At 33.9% G+C, this 15,434-nt stretch overlaps 1 protein-coding gene across 2 annotated transcripts; it reads right to left on the reverse strand.

Moving 5' to 3' along the window:
• Positions 1 to 11,370: 11,370 nt before the first annotated feature.
• On the reverse strand, positions 11,371 to 14,889 carry LOC106395041 (triacylglycerol lipase OBL1). 2 transcript variants are annotated; one of them, XM_013835573.3, is made up of 6 exons: positions 14,356 to 14,889; positions 13,697 to 13,890; positions 13,219 to 13,252; positions 12,790 to 12,925; positions 12,137 to 12,620; positions 11,371 to 11,728 (listed from the first exon to the last, which is right to left on the reverse strand). In XM_013835573.3, exons 1-6 carry the CDS (start codon positions 14,657 to 14,659, stop codon positions 11,477 to 11,479), a joined length of 1,404 nt encoding a protein of 467 aa, XP_013691027.2. In that variant the 5' UTR covers positions 14,660 to 14,889; the 3' UTR covers positions 11,371 to 11,476. The 2 variants fall into 2 exon arrangements, with proteins under 2 accessions (XP_013691027.2, XP_013691028.2); XM_013835574.3 differs by having other exon boundaries at positions 14,316 to 14,617.
• Between the last annotated feature and the right edge of the window lie 545 nt (positions 14,890 to 15,434).

Here is a 15,434-nt window from a genome sequence, read left to right on the forward strand (position 1 = left end):
TTCCTTCACCAATTGCCAGAAATCATCCTCAATGATGGCATTCATGTGGTGTCTCATCACGTCATCTTATACCCCTTTTGTTAAGGCTCTCTGCCTCCTAACAGCTTCTCCTGTCTGAACAACCTGCATCTCTAGCTTCTTCACATGAGTGCTCAAAGTTTCAAACTTTGTGTTCAGGTTGGTGTAGACAGAATCAATCTTCCCATTGAAGTCCACCGTCATGCGCTGCTGTCCATCTAGGACTCTATCAAGCATCTCCTCAATCTTGCTCTCTTGAGTTGGCGGTGGTGGGTTCTGGTAGTAGAAGCTTCCATAACCCTTGTTGTTATTGTACGGTTTCTGGTGCTGCGAACTCTGGTTGAAGTTACCCCTATTTCCATAGGAGTTTCTGTTTCCTCCCTGGTTCCCCGAACCTTGGAATCCAGTTCCACTGATGAAGTTCACATCTGCTTCCTCTGCTCTACCCTCTGTGCCTACAGGCTCTGTTTCTTCAACCAAGTAGACCTGCTTCCTGAGAAGCTTGTGAACACTATCCAGCTTTGCCTTCACCTCATCCATCTGATCATTCTCAAGGATGGTGGCAAATTTCTTCGTCTCAAAGTCAGTGTTCTTGGTGCTGCTGCTAGATGCTAGGTTCTCAATAACCTTCACTGCCTCCTATGGATTCCTGGTGTTGAAGTTCCCATTGCTGGAAGCATCAAGAGCCATCTGGTACTGCACCGCGATGCCTCTATAGAAAGTACTGAGCAGCTGTACATTATTTGAATCCATGGTGTGGACAATTTCTTTGATAAGACTTGAATCTAATCCATGAACTTTTAAATGACTTTGCAGGCTCCTGAGTGAATGTAGCAATCTTGCTCCTCAAGTCTTCAGCCCGCGCTTCATCGAAGAAGTTGCATAAGAATGCATTCTTGATGGCGCCCCAGGATGTCAGAGATCTTGGTGGTAACTGCTTAAGCCAATGCGAAGCATCTCCAGCAAGTGAGTACTTGAAGAGCTTGCATAGGAGGTAGTCTTCAGAGACTCCTTCTACTTTAATAGCAGATATAAGATCCTCGAACCTCTCCAGATGGTCCATAGTATGCTAGTGAGATAACCACGAGTGTGTAGTACTGTGGCTTCAACTCGAAATCCCTCTGAATAGTGGGAGGACGAATGGCTGATCGGTTGGTGTAGAACTGATCTGGACGGTTGTAGTCAGCCAACGTTCTGGTTCGAGCAGCCTCACCTACAGGTAGAGTGGCTCCTGTAGCATCAGTATCGGACTCAGGGATTGCAGCCCCCTGAGCATATATCCTCTGACCTGCTGCCTTACGCAGATGACCCTCCTGGTCATGCAGGTTTCCTCTGTCATCTCGTACAAGTATCAAAGTAGCAACCATGTCTTGCGGCTCAGTATCGATCGATGTTAGGATTGTAGTATCGATTGATGTCGGATGGAAGATGTCGGTCGACGGAAGATGAGTGTCTTCGGTCGATAGTGGTGAGCGAGTATTGGTCGACGAGACTAGTGTTTGGGTCGACGGTGGTTGACAGAAATCGATCGATGAACAGGTGGTGTTATCGATCGATGAGGAGCGTGCTTCTTTGCAGATTGAATGCTCCAAGCTTGCAGGATCTGGTGAGAACAGTAGTTGAGTTTCCTCGTTGCTTCTAGTACTGCTGGGCATGTACATGAAAATCCAAGAAATAAATTTATTTTAGAAACTTAACAAAAATTAAATCAATAGGCGATCAAAGCTACCCGGCAGCGGCGCCAAATATGATATCACTCAAATTACCTTAAGGAGTGATTTATACTCTCTCAAATAAGAGGTCAAGTTGTAGTACTTAGGGATCGAATTCACAGGGAGCTAGGAACCTAATGGATCTAATATGATTTGTTAAGTAGGAAGTTTTTAAGATTTAAAATGTAAATTTGCAGTTTTGGTTGAGCAAGTAATTGCTCGATTGATTGGTTGAGGTTTTGGTGCTTAAAAGGAAATAGCTAGACTTAAGGTTCTATTCAGGAAACTTGGAATTATAATCCTACAGATGCCTAATGAGTTGCATGCATGATAATGTAAAGCTCAACTGTCAATTCAACAAGTCCATCAGCTATCGCATGTTTGAACTCGTCTATTAACTAGATCCAATGACCCAAACAGATGTGTTCGATCAATAGCAGTGTCGATTGATAATCCTGTAGGGATATCGGTCGATACACCTTTCGCTCCGTCGATCGATTATCCAATATGAATATCGATCGACGCGCTTCTAGTTAAGCTTTATGCGCAGGTTGAATGAAGCTTACTAAGCTCACTAGATCAGCTCTCGCCTTACTCTTAGCAAGAAACTTAGCTCAGTTAGAATGTTGTCAGGATGAGAATGTTTTCAGGATGAGAATGTTTTCAGGATGAGAATGAAGCTCTCGCTTTTATCTATCAATCTAGGGCAAGTTCTAGGTAGCTAATCTAGAAACATGCATTAATGAACAATTCTAATGACAATTACCACAACTCAACAATTTATAGTTGGGGCTAATCCCTCATAACCTATTTAAATCCTAAATCTAACAGTGGAACTGCTCAGACATGGCCAAGCAATTCATGAAAGCAATTAGGTTAGAAAACTTCATAGAATAGTAAAATAGATATAAATGGAGTTCCAATCACAAATTAAAACTTTGGATCTTCTCTCCAATCTATCACAATCCTAAAACCATTTGCTGAAAGTAATAAAACTAAAGACACAGAAAAGTACCCTTTGCCTCTAACATGGTGGCAAAGTTTATATAGTTAGGTTAAAACTCGTCAGGGGTAATTAATCTTGTAAATTGGTGAAGACTTGGGCTTCAAGTCGGTTGTGACCAAACGGGCTTTCTGCACGCTTCGCTGTCGATCGATGTTCAAGTGTGAACATCGATCGATATTCCTCCTCCAATATCGACCGATGGTCGAGCTCGATGGTCATCTCGGGTGCTTGCTCCAAATATCTCCAAAATGCTCCAAAATCATCACTTATCTTCAAATCACTCCTGATCCTATAAATATAATAAATAGACTCTATAATATAATAATAGATAGTAAAAACACCTATAAACCATAGACAAAAATGAGTCAAATCCATGGTCTATCAATCTTCTAACACATCTCACTTCGATCTCACTCTCCTATGAGCCAAGCTCCCTCCAATAGATTGTGAACGATTGATTTCTCCATTCCTTCTCCTCCTCTTTGATCTATCACTCCTTCTTCGATAAGGTGCAAGACGTTTCTTGGTACCCTCTTATCTGGATTAAAAAAGGTATTCCCAAACACAACTCTCTTGCGTGGTTAATGCTACTTGATAGAGGCCCTACTAGGGATCACCTCATCTCTTGGGGAATCCAAACCGATCCTCTTTGTCTACTGTGTAACAGAGCCAACGAATCGAGGGATCACCTCTATTTTGATTGCTCTTTCTCTACATCGGTCTGGTCACACTTCGCAAGTCGGCTTCAGATCAACTTCTCCTCCTCTGATTGGGAAGACGTAACTCACTCTCTCCTCTCTGACCACTTCAAGACATCACAAAAACCTCTCTTATCTCTCCTGGCAAGCTACAGTGTAGGAGCTTTGGTGGGAGCGCAATGAAAGACTCCATAGAGGGAAATACCGATCGCATGATCTGTTGTGCAGAAAAATATATACCCTCATCAAAAATAAGATTTCTTCTCTCCGGCCTGATAACAATCTCCTTGCCAGCAACCTTATGCAGCTATGGTTCTCTTTCTCTCTGGGGTCTAACTAGAAGCCAACTAGGGTTCTTCACAAAATCCCTCTCATTACGGGAACTAGAAGCGTCTACGATGGGAACTTCAATTTCACGAGCTACGTTTCTTAAATTTTAGTGGGTCTCATTATTGGTTTCTTATGGGCTGGTTCTCTAATGGGTTTTAGTGGGCTATTTATTTTTTCTAAAATTGGCTTGTAACCACTTTTGCTACCCTTTTTAATTTAATGCACGAAAATGTTCAAAAAAAATACTCCAGTGATAATATTTTTTCTATTGCTGAAAAAAGCAAACTTTTATAAGGTGAAAAAATGTTGGAGATTGATTGCCCCATCTTATTTAAGATCCAAAGAAAATTCGTCTCAAAATAGCTCAACAACTGTCCGAAGAAGATTAATTCGATCTTCAGCTTATAACCTCAAATGCTCATTTCAAGAGAAGACTCATTTTGTATAAAGTTCAATCACATTTTTAGGATAGAAAACTATGTACATATCAAAAGATCATTGTTAATTATATTGAGCTAAATAAAGTCATACGAACTTGCAAAAAGGTCTAACTTTTTTTAAATACATTTATGACGCATGATTCACAGTTCAAATGCTAGATATGGGAGATGTTAGGGAAATAGACATATTCCTGCATCAACAGATTCCAAAGATCCCGATCGTATATGCACACATGAACTGTGCAATTTATACAAGACATTCAATTAATTCAAGTTTATTACACGAATTGATTAAATCCGATTTTACATACATTGACCAATTTCTATTAGTTAAAGATAACGAATTTTGACATGTCAATTAAAATTTGTTTACTTGTCGATTAAAGAATTCTACATAACCTTTTACGTTTAAAATAATAAATAGTTAATAAAAATATCATTTTAAATTGGAGAGAGAGAAGAATTGAACACATGTTTGAGGGAGATCAGAGCAATAACTCATTCGAATATCAACCACTACTACGTCAAGCCCAACTCATTGTTTGTTCTCTCCATGAGTTTGTTTCAATACTAATGAATTATCTGTTTTAGCAAAAAAACCTAATAAATATTTCGTTCTTATTATATGTATTAGTAAATGCATCCAACATAATAAAATAATATAACAAAATATTCAAATTATTATTAGAATGTATTCATATAAAAATTCTTAGCTTCTGTATACACTAAGAAATCTTCCCAAATATGTATTATATATTAGAAATTATTTGAAATTTGCAAAAAGATATTTATACATTTTCAGAGAAAATCTTTTATACATGTGTCATCAAGATTTTCTCTGAAACTGTATAAATATTTATTTTTGCAAATTTCATATAATTTCTAATATATAATACATATTTGCGAAGATTTCATAGTGTACAGATGCTAAGAATTTTTATATGAATACATTCTAATATATAATTTGAATATTTTGTAATGTCATTTTATTATGTTGAATGCATTTATTATAATTTATTGATAAATATAGTGAGAATGAAATATTCATTAGTTTCTTTTTTTTTAAACAGAAAAATATTCATTAGTATAGATACAAACTCATACTGATGGAGAGTAAAACAATGAGTTGGGTTTGGCGTAGTGGTTGATATTTGAATGAATTAATGTTCTACCTTCCCCTAAATTTGTGTTTGATTCCCCCCCCTCCCCCACTAATTTAAATGATCTTCTTACTACTTATAATTTTAAACATAAAAAGCCACATAGGATTCTTTAATTAACAGGTCATAATCCATTATCTTTGACTAACGAAAAATTGGTCAATGTATGTAAAAACCTGGATTTAGTCATTTCGTGTCTTAAATTTGAATTAATTGAAACGTTTTTGTATGAATTCGCACAGCTCATGCGTGCATATACTGATCGAGACCGTTGGACTCTATTGATGTAGGAATATGCCGATTGCACGGAGATTTATACTTGTATTCTTACTCATTTCTTAGCTTTAGTTTCTTTGTAATTCTCTGAGAACACATTTAATAAAAAAAGACTCTCAATTCTTATTCTCTTATTTTGTGCTAAGCTTGTTATTGATTAATCTTGACCTGGTATACTCAATCAAGATTTACATCCACCATTTGGTGCTAAAGTAGAGGGATTCCAATCAAGAAGATTCTCTTAGCGCACAAAATGTACCTCACAAATAATGCATACGATGAAAAATACAACAAGAAACCAGATTTCAATCGTGTCACCACAAACGACTAACGCTAATAACATTTCAAGTCATGCATATGAAAACTGCAAATGAGAAACATGCATAAAAATGCAAAACATAGTCAAATTTGAATGAGACTGACTGAAAATTCAATCATACATGAATTTCCTACCGAGCTACAATATCTTTTAAATTAATTATCTCAATGTGTAAACTGGAAAGATGAAACGTTCACACAATTTTAGAAGTTATCTCGGTCACAAGCGGTATGTCAAACTTGCATAGATTTTAGAAATTATCTCAGCCCCATATGGACCAATTAACGATCCCAAAAGACATTTAACACACAAATTATCAAAGACTTCCCACTGAAAGCTTAAATACAAATGCCACAAGAATTCAAACCAGATGATGCGGCTGATTTTACCGGTCATGTAGCTCACACACTAGTTCATCTATTAAAAAATAATAATCATGATCTATGAATGTATGACAAACCTCAAGGGCTTGTATGAGTGAAAATTTTAATCGCCATAGGCCAAACCCATTTCGACAAAAGTGAGAAGGATGTAGGATATTGTCAATTGTTCTTGGAGGAACATGCAGCTCACTCAAATGGCTCTCTCAATTATATGAGAACTTGATTGATAACCTCAGCAAGATTTTTACCACTTCCATCAAGAACTACACAATGTTTGTGGAGAAAAGAACATCTGATAGCAACTTTTGGAATCTATAAAAAAGACGTTATGGGCCCTTACACAAATTCATCGATGTGTTTTAATCCATTATTTCTAACATTATTGTAAGTGAAGAAGAAGGAATCGTCGCCCTTTGCCATGGTTTATGGCACAAGTCTTGTTTTCTCTCCCGGATACTAAACAACCCATAAACAATCAAAGACACTCTTTACTTAATTAATGGGTAATCTCTGGTGAGAAGCACGTTTCTTCAGATCAAAAAATCTATATGCATCTTTTCTACACATAATAATCCGGCAAGTTCTTATATCACCAACATCATCATCAAAATCATGGCGTTGAACGGAGAAAGAGACATTGAACAATTTTGGGTTATCTTTCTTAACCAATATCTTTAGTTGTGACTTTGTCTTTCTTCTTGTCATAGAACATCTTGCTGACTTCTTTTCTTGTCTCCTTAGATTTCTACAAGGAGTTCGCCAAATATTATTAGTCTTTTCTCAGATTCATAAGTAGGTGAAATCCTCCTTATGTGTTTCTTAGACAAGTTATAGCTTTTGTCTGAATTGGTTGATGCTCATGTAACAAACTATGCATCATCCTCATAATCTGATGAGTCAAAGTTCAAATTCGTGTGTGAGACCAAATCAATCATTTTGAGTTCATGTGTGTCAACAATTTCAAGAGTGACATTTGCTTGTTCCTCTGGCTTCTTCTCAAACTGAGACCTCATCTAGTTTTTCAGTTAAGGTACTCAGTTGTTCTTGGACTTCATGATGAAATGTAGTCAACCTTTGATTTAAATAAAAATTCTAAAATTCTCAGTTTTTTCATAGGCTAAATCTAGCATCAAGATTTGATATGATATTCTAGGTCTACTATGTTATTTTCATGTGAGTGAAGTTTTGAATGAACAGTAATAAAATCAATATTTGTGTTTTTTTGTAATATGATATATCTTTTTCATTATGATATCATATGCATTTTCACTTTTCAATAATAAATTGCAGTTGATCATCCATTTATAGATTTGAGAGGTTATGTTGACAATTTTTGTGAAATTTTTTTCTTGTAACTTCTCCATGTTAAAATTGGTCTCAAGCATCAAGTTCTTCATATCTAACTATTCAATGATAATTGTTAAGATAAACATCATAACTCAGCGGGAAAATAGTTATCATGTACAAAATGTTTCTTTCTTGTGTAATATGAAGCATGCAGATGCAGTTTGAATTCACTGAATCTTTCATTCTGCAAATCCTTAAACACATGTAAAACAAAAGAAAATTATGAAATTAGTAAATGATATATACTAAAATCTCAATTCAAAAACTTATTGACATTATAATGTTCTAGTCACAACACACTATTTTATTGATGAGTTTGAGATTTTTTTCACTCAAATAAGTATTATCTTTTGTTAATAGGGAAATGTAAGGGCCGACACCCCACACAAAATTAGTTGCTTGTAAACAATTGGTAATAGTGTATTTTAGAATTGAGTCCCGAAGTAAATGATTGCACATTCATTTTCTAATTGAAACTAAAGCTTATTCTAAGTGTGGCTTGGGGTTTGTTACAAATGATAAAGCAATTAAAAACAATGTGAACGTTTATATTAAAAGCATTTGATATTCATGGAATCTTTGAAGATTCATGATTTAGATTATTCGATTATCACAAATAGAAGTAAACAAGCCAATTCCATTTTAAAATTTCAAATTCTACAATTAATTAGTTTATACTTTTATAGTTTAAAATCAAGGAAGAATTAGGCAAATGCCCTTAGAACGGATCCAAATTGTAGGTTTGCCATTTGATTGACATTTAGGACACATCCAATACATTTTGGTTCCTCATTGGACGAAAATGCCCTTACGTTTGATGTTCTTTTCTGCGATGGACAGAGGAGTCAAAGAGGTAAAGATCCTCTGACAAATTTGTTAGCAGACTGTTTCTGGATATATGTATGTTGTTTGAACTGTTGCGAGCCACTCATTTTCTTCGATTTTTGTGTTGATACAAGAGAGTGCATCTCACGCACATGTTAACTAAAAGGGAATTTAGCAGAATCATATTCATATACAGACCTTACAAATAGACTAACATGTGGTCAGACAATTTTACATAAATACAAATTTATTTATGAAATTTTAAATTTTAGAATCTCTCAACGAAATGAATTATCATATCGCTAACAAACCATATAACATCTAATTATATAGTTATCGGATAATAGTTATGCTATAAAGTTGAAATCACTCATGATTTTATACAAAAGATTATCATTTATGTAAATTAGAGATAACAATTGATTGCAAGATCTCAACATCTTTGAAATATACAATTCGTTCTAAATTTTAATATTAGTGTTAAATTAATTGTTAGTGGTTAACTTATTTGTTAGAAACTAAACTTATGAAATAACCTTGTTTGTTGTAGATACATATTTTGTTAGTTGATACATATTTTTATAACTGATACATTGTTTGATAGATGATTTGTTAATTGATATATTGTTTGGTATATGCTCTATTAGATGATACTTGATACAACAATATATCAAAACATGTTGTATGTTAAAATAATAATGGATACACTATTTTTCCCCTCGTACACTTTTTCATTTTCTTTAATCTTTTCTTTCCTACTTCTCAATTCTCTTTCCTCTTGTTTTTTATCTCTATCATAACCACCATTTTTCAAATTTTTTGAATCTTTTCCTTTACTCATTCATCGATATCAAACTTCGTGTCGCCTAACAAAACATATACTGCATAACAAAACATGTATAAGATAACAAATCATTTAATAAACAACATATTTACTCACACCAAGTATCGATCCATTTGTCGGCAAAACAAACCAAGAATAAAAAAAAAGGATAAGCTAGTAAACCATCTACGAAAACATTTATCAGCTACACCAATCATGTATCAATTAATGACAAGTTTTTTGTATCTCTTAACAAAATATGTAGCATTGTATCAAATCATTTGTCAGATAACAAATGATTTATAAAACAAAATACCAGATAACAAATCTTAGACTAATTTTAATTTTAGCACAATCAAAGTGAAAATAGCATCAAACTTATAATAAAAAATATTACATATAGAAAATAATAATTTTAAGAAAGAAATTCAAAGTTAAAAAAATTACTTGTGGATTGATAGGAATAAAGAAATGAGATTGATTTTGATTCAGAAGTAGTAGCGTTGGAGATGGCAGAGGTTGTTGTTCTTGAAGCACTTGTGCACCGGCGTCGGTGACAGAACTCAGGAGGAAAATCGGATTGGAAGATTGGAAGATTGGAAGTGATGTAACGAATCTTTAGCTATCACCATTGCTAAAAATAACCCGAAAATAGTGTTGAAATCAATATTTTGAAACTTAGCAAAATTATGTTCTGATTGTGTTCATCTTTGTCATTGATTCTTCTTCATGTTTAGGTTTTTCAAATGTTTTTTGTTATGAGAAATTAAGGAGAGAGAGAGTTAGAGCGTAAAGTAAGAAGGGGGAGAGTTAAAATCAAAATAAGAAGAGAGATGGAGAAAGGTAGTATGCTGACAAACATAATGACACAACTAGAAAGCTATTAGTAGGCTTAAAAATGGAACAAAAATATTTCTTTCATTTCATGGATACTTAGCTAATTAAGGATGCTTTTATAGGAATAGAAACCAATTTTCTCTAAAATTAATTTATGAATGGGAATTTTCCTAAGTAGACTCTTTTAAAGTTTTTTTTTACAAAAAAGCTCACAGAGATCAAAATGACCAAAATGTTTACTTAAAGAGGCACAAGACCCTTTTATCCTAGATATATAAATGTAAATGAATAAATAAAAGATGTATAAAATAATTAATTTTTGTATAGTTTCGAAATATTTTTTTTTAAAATATACAAACATTTTTTTTAATTTTTAAAAAAATTGTTTTTGAAACTGTTTAAAAAAATATTTTTAAAATTTTAAAATTTTAACATCACTCCCAAAACTCTACCCTTTAACTCTAAACTCTAAGTGTATATTAGTTAATCCTAGGGGTATAAGTGTATATTTACCTCTTTAATGAAACATTTTTGTCATTTTGATATTTGGAAGCCATATTTGTGGCAAAAAATTGTTTAGGGCTATCCTAGGAAATTTCTCATTTATGAAATTATATTTAAATCATATTTTTACATATAAATAAATTCAATAACAATCAGATATAAATACATCTGATATATTCACTAAAGTATATGTCTAAACAGTGTTAGCGCTCCAACCATACAACCTATTCAATTATAAAGTTTAAGCAAAGTTGGAGTGGTTTCAAAAAGACTTATCAACGGTCAGAGGCAATGTGGCTGCAATGAGAGCTGAACATAATGTAATTTTACGAAGTTTTGGCATTTATCTCAATTCTCTCCAACCAAATTAAGTATCTACTGAGATCAAATGTGTCTTCTCAACCGCATACTACTCCAGCTTCTTCCGAGAGACGAGGTACGACTAAAATCCAGCAAAATATCCGTCTTCAGAATTGGTGCAACTCTTTTGATGACACCGAATGCGGTTAGATAGTCTTACTCGAACAATTTCATATCTCATGCTGATTTAATTTTTGTTTTTTGGTATGTTAAAATGATAATATTGAAATATTTTTGGTTTATTTTGGTACAAATGTTTTAAAGCTTTTTCCATATAATACTATCTTGAGTTTGGATTTGTGAATGGTGTACCATTTGTAAACATCGTCCAATCTCCAAATACATTATTATTCATTTTATTACTTCTTCACTCTTCATTTATTTAAAGTTGGACATAAACTAATTATACAAAGAATTCGGAAACTATGCAATCAAATCCTAGTCAAGGTGCAGGTCTGGTAAGTTTCCCAAGAGTGTAGCATTGACATACTCATTAGGAGCGTGAGCAGGTAGTCCCGGAATTAACAAAGCAACAACCCTGAAACACTTCAAGAACCATCCTTCTCTGTATTCTTCACCTTTCCAATAAGGTATGATAAAACTCCTCATCAACTCCCAAATTGCGTTCATAATCTTGGGTATTGCCCATAACATACTAAAGTAGTTTTTATTCGGCTCCTCTTGCTCTACCTGAACATAATAATACGCAGTAGCAATGAATATAATTTCATCAGTCAAGGAAGTGCGCAAATGGTAACAAGACAAGAATTCTCGATTTTCCCATTTAGGACTAAATATATATTAAAACTGTTACATAATATTTTATACTCGTATGAAATGATAACAGTTTTTAAGAAAATACATAAGATTTATAAATATAACATTTTTTATTTTTTAAAAAATAATTTTCTCAGCTAGTTTCTGTCCCGTCCAATTCCGAGATACGAAGTCTCGTCTCCATCAGGAGTATATTCTCATGTTAGAAAGAACTTTAGGAACGGGTGCGGAACAAGATAGGAAAAAAAAACCTTTTCCTAAAATCTCTAATTAGTGATCAACTCAAAGAAAAAAGGACATAAATTATAGTTTGTAACTAACCTTTCCTCTATAGAAACTGTCATAGTAAAGGCATCCCCCAAAGTGTTTGAACATGAGTGTCTTGTCGTCAAAAGGCAACCTAGGAACCATGTCATTGCAATACACGTATCTTTCGTACATAACCTCATATTTCTTCAGTGAATTTTTCATGAACTTTCCAAACTTCTCATCTCCTACGCGGGGCTGCCCAAATGTGTAAACTCCTTCGAGCTTGTCTAGCATTTGCTCTTCGTCATGCATCATCAACACGGCCGTGAATAGGATCGCTAGGGCTCCACCTAGGCTATGTCCAGTCAAGATAAATTTGGATGCTGGATTTTGATCGAGAATCTCTTTTAAGTGATGCATAATAGTGTAGTATGCATATTGAGTAGTTTCATTTTGGGTTTGGTCAAAATTTACTTCTTTAGGCCATCCTTCTTTTTGAAGGCCTAAAGCTTTCATGAATCCACCATGTACTTTTCCCACATTCTTGATCTCGTACCTATTTTGAAAATCAACATTGGTGTAATTAGAGGAACCAATCAATGAACCTAAACTGAATAGACTCCAACCTAAAGTGAACTAAGAACAATGATTATGTTTGGAGAGTTTATCGAAACAATGTCCAAAAGAAGAGTATATTAAAGCAAAAGGAAAAAAAAAAAGCTTACCAGGAAAGATCAAAGTCGGTACACCAATCATCGGAGTCAAAAGGATCGGTGCCTCTGAAACTGACGACGATGAGGTTCGGATACGTGCTTGTGTCTTTTATAACAATCAGTTCGGTGGACTTCTGTTTCTGGTAACCTAAGAAACCCAAAGAATAAAGTATTACACTTCTGTTAACAAGAGCAAAAAAAAAATGTTACTCTCTGAAGAAAAAAACACAAAAACTTATGTAAATGTTCTGTATATAAATAATTTTTTTTCGTCACTATTCTTGATACTTGATACAAGTAAAATTTTTAATATCCTAACAATATTAAAGAATTAAGGCATAATCTTGTAGAATTCTATAGAAAATAGGAATAAAGGCATGTATAGGCCCTCTTTCTGTTGGCAAAATATGTATAGAGATTGAGTCATATATTTTTCCTCACCATTCCAACAGCTGTAGAAACCCAATAAGTTCATCTGTTCCAGGAATAAATTAACAAATAGTGATTACAAAGTCCAATAGATATTTTTTTTTTATTATTGTATTGTATTAATTTTTGTCTCAAATATAATCATGCATGATCATGTTCTTACGATGCACTTAAATATTTCGACGAAATGAAGATACAGCTAAAACAGCACGCATCAGTTGCCTTATTTTTGGGTAATTTTTAATTACTTTTACCAAGAATTGTTGGAAAATTGCTTTGAAAGTACCTTTAGACGAGTCATCGATGACAATCTTGACTGTAACCTTTTATTTACTAGAATATAACCTTAGGCATTTTATATTAACATAAGTATTACTGATTGTGATTGATATGCAACCTAGAATTATTTTGATAGTGAGAGTTGTGAAAAGAATATGAAGGAGAAAGATACTTATCAAAACGAAAAGAGGTTATTATTAAAAGTTAAAACCTTCCAATGGTTGTGAAGAACAGAGCTGACAAAGTTTGTGTTCTCGTAAGAAAGCTTAGAAGCCATAATTGACAACATTGCTTTGTATCTTTTACTTCCTCTCTCGATTCTCCGGTCTAGCTCTACTCGCCGGTCTAGGTTTCCGACTAAAGATGCAAATGTCGCTGATGTTTTTTCCGGCCATATAATCTTACCTGAATTAGTTACAGAAAATATAAATGTTAAACAAATGGTGACGATATTTAAATAGTGGATTTTGCACAAAAAAATCTAGAATAACTTAATATCAATTACACAAATTCAACCATTTTCAGTTAATTTCAATCGCTGGCTGGTTGCACAAATGAGGTCCTAGTTGCGTTTAAATGTAGGTTTACTCTCAAATGTAGTTTCAACATTGAACTAATTATAGGAGATATATACTTGATAAGGCAGAAAATCCCTTTAGAGTAACTTACTAACTTAGTCTCGCAAGATCATTTGTGAAAAACAATTCATAGTAAGCGACAATTATTGGTCTATTATGATCACTGTTTCCATTTGTCATTTCGAAGAAAATAAAGAAATTATACGTGTCGTCTAACCTTATTTTATGTTTAATGTAATTAACGGAACTTACACCAATTAGTTTGAAACAAGAAGTCCAAAGTAGATCTGACCTTTGAAAAGATTTGGGAGGATCTTAAAGAAACCACCATTGGAAGAAAGAAGATTCAACCAAAAAGAAAGATAGAATCCCAAAAAGTAGAGAGGTTTCCTTAGAAGAATCATGAGTTTTTGAATAATGATGGATACAAAGATGATCCATCGTCGCCGGAATCTGCAAAGATCATCCTCAAGCTTCTCTTCAGACGAATCGATGAACCTTCTATTCCTGAGATCCGAGGAGAAGAGAAGACGTGCGAGATCCGAGAAGGTGGCTTCTCTTGGATCCAACACAAAATATTTTTCGGTTGTACACATATCTTTATTATTGTGGTTTAGTGGTCAACGTTAATATTTAGCGTCTAAACTTGGAAGAGTTGTTTTGCAAGTTAAGTCACGATGTTAGCTTTGGGTGCTTATATAAAACAAATATTTACATATTTTGCCACGAGTTTATTATTTTTTAAATTTGATATTACGATGGTCAAAGAATGGGGGTTGGTCTCCCTCCATCCACAAGTCAATATTAATTCACACATGTTGTTTTTGTAAAACCTAGTGTTAGGCCGGAGACATATCATTTGACAAATCCCATAGGTGATAGGTGTTGAGAACTGCCTCAAATGATTAAAAGTGCTCGATCGAGATATTTCGATTTTTTTATCATTTTTGGAAAACCACGTAAAAATCATAAATTTTAACCAGATGTTCAAATGGACATTTGTATTATTAAAAGAATATACTAGACTAAAACTTCATCTCAACTTATAACCAGAAAAAAAATCGCCCTAAAATCATTTCAGTGTTTTAAAAAAACATCATTTCACTGCGCGCCCACAACTTTTAGAAGTTTGACTAATCCCCTTAGTTAGCTAGTGAGACACTTTATTTGAAATAAAAGTAGATTTACAATCGATTTTCTTCACGTTAGTGTACATGGGTGGACGTAGAAACTTAATTAGCCGAGGGCACACCCATTATATTTAATTTTAGGGTTGGTAACATTCCATAAGCTTTATAATAATTGCTTTAAAAAAAATTAATCAGGGGCACATTACCCCGTATGCTATAGTGAGAAACTGTTGGCGAGTTC

This window comes from Brassica napus, chromosome C4 (genome assembly GCF_020379485.1).
Source record: "Brassica napus cultivar Da-Ae chromosome C4, Da-Ae, whole genome shotgun sequence".
Taxonomy (NCBI): Eukaryota; Viridiplantae; Streptophyta; class Magnoliopsida; order Brassicales; family Brassicaceae; genus Brassica; species Brassica napus.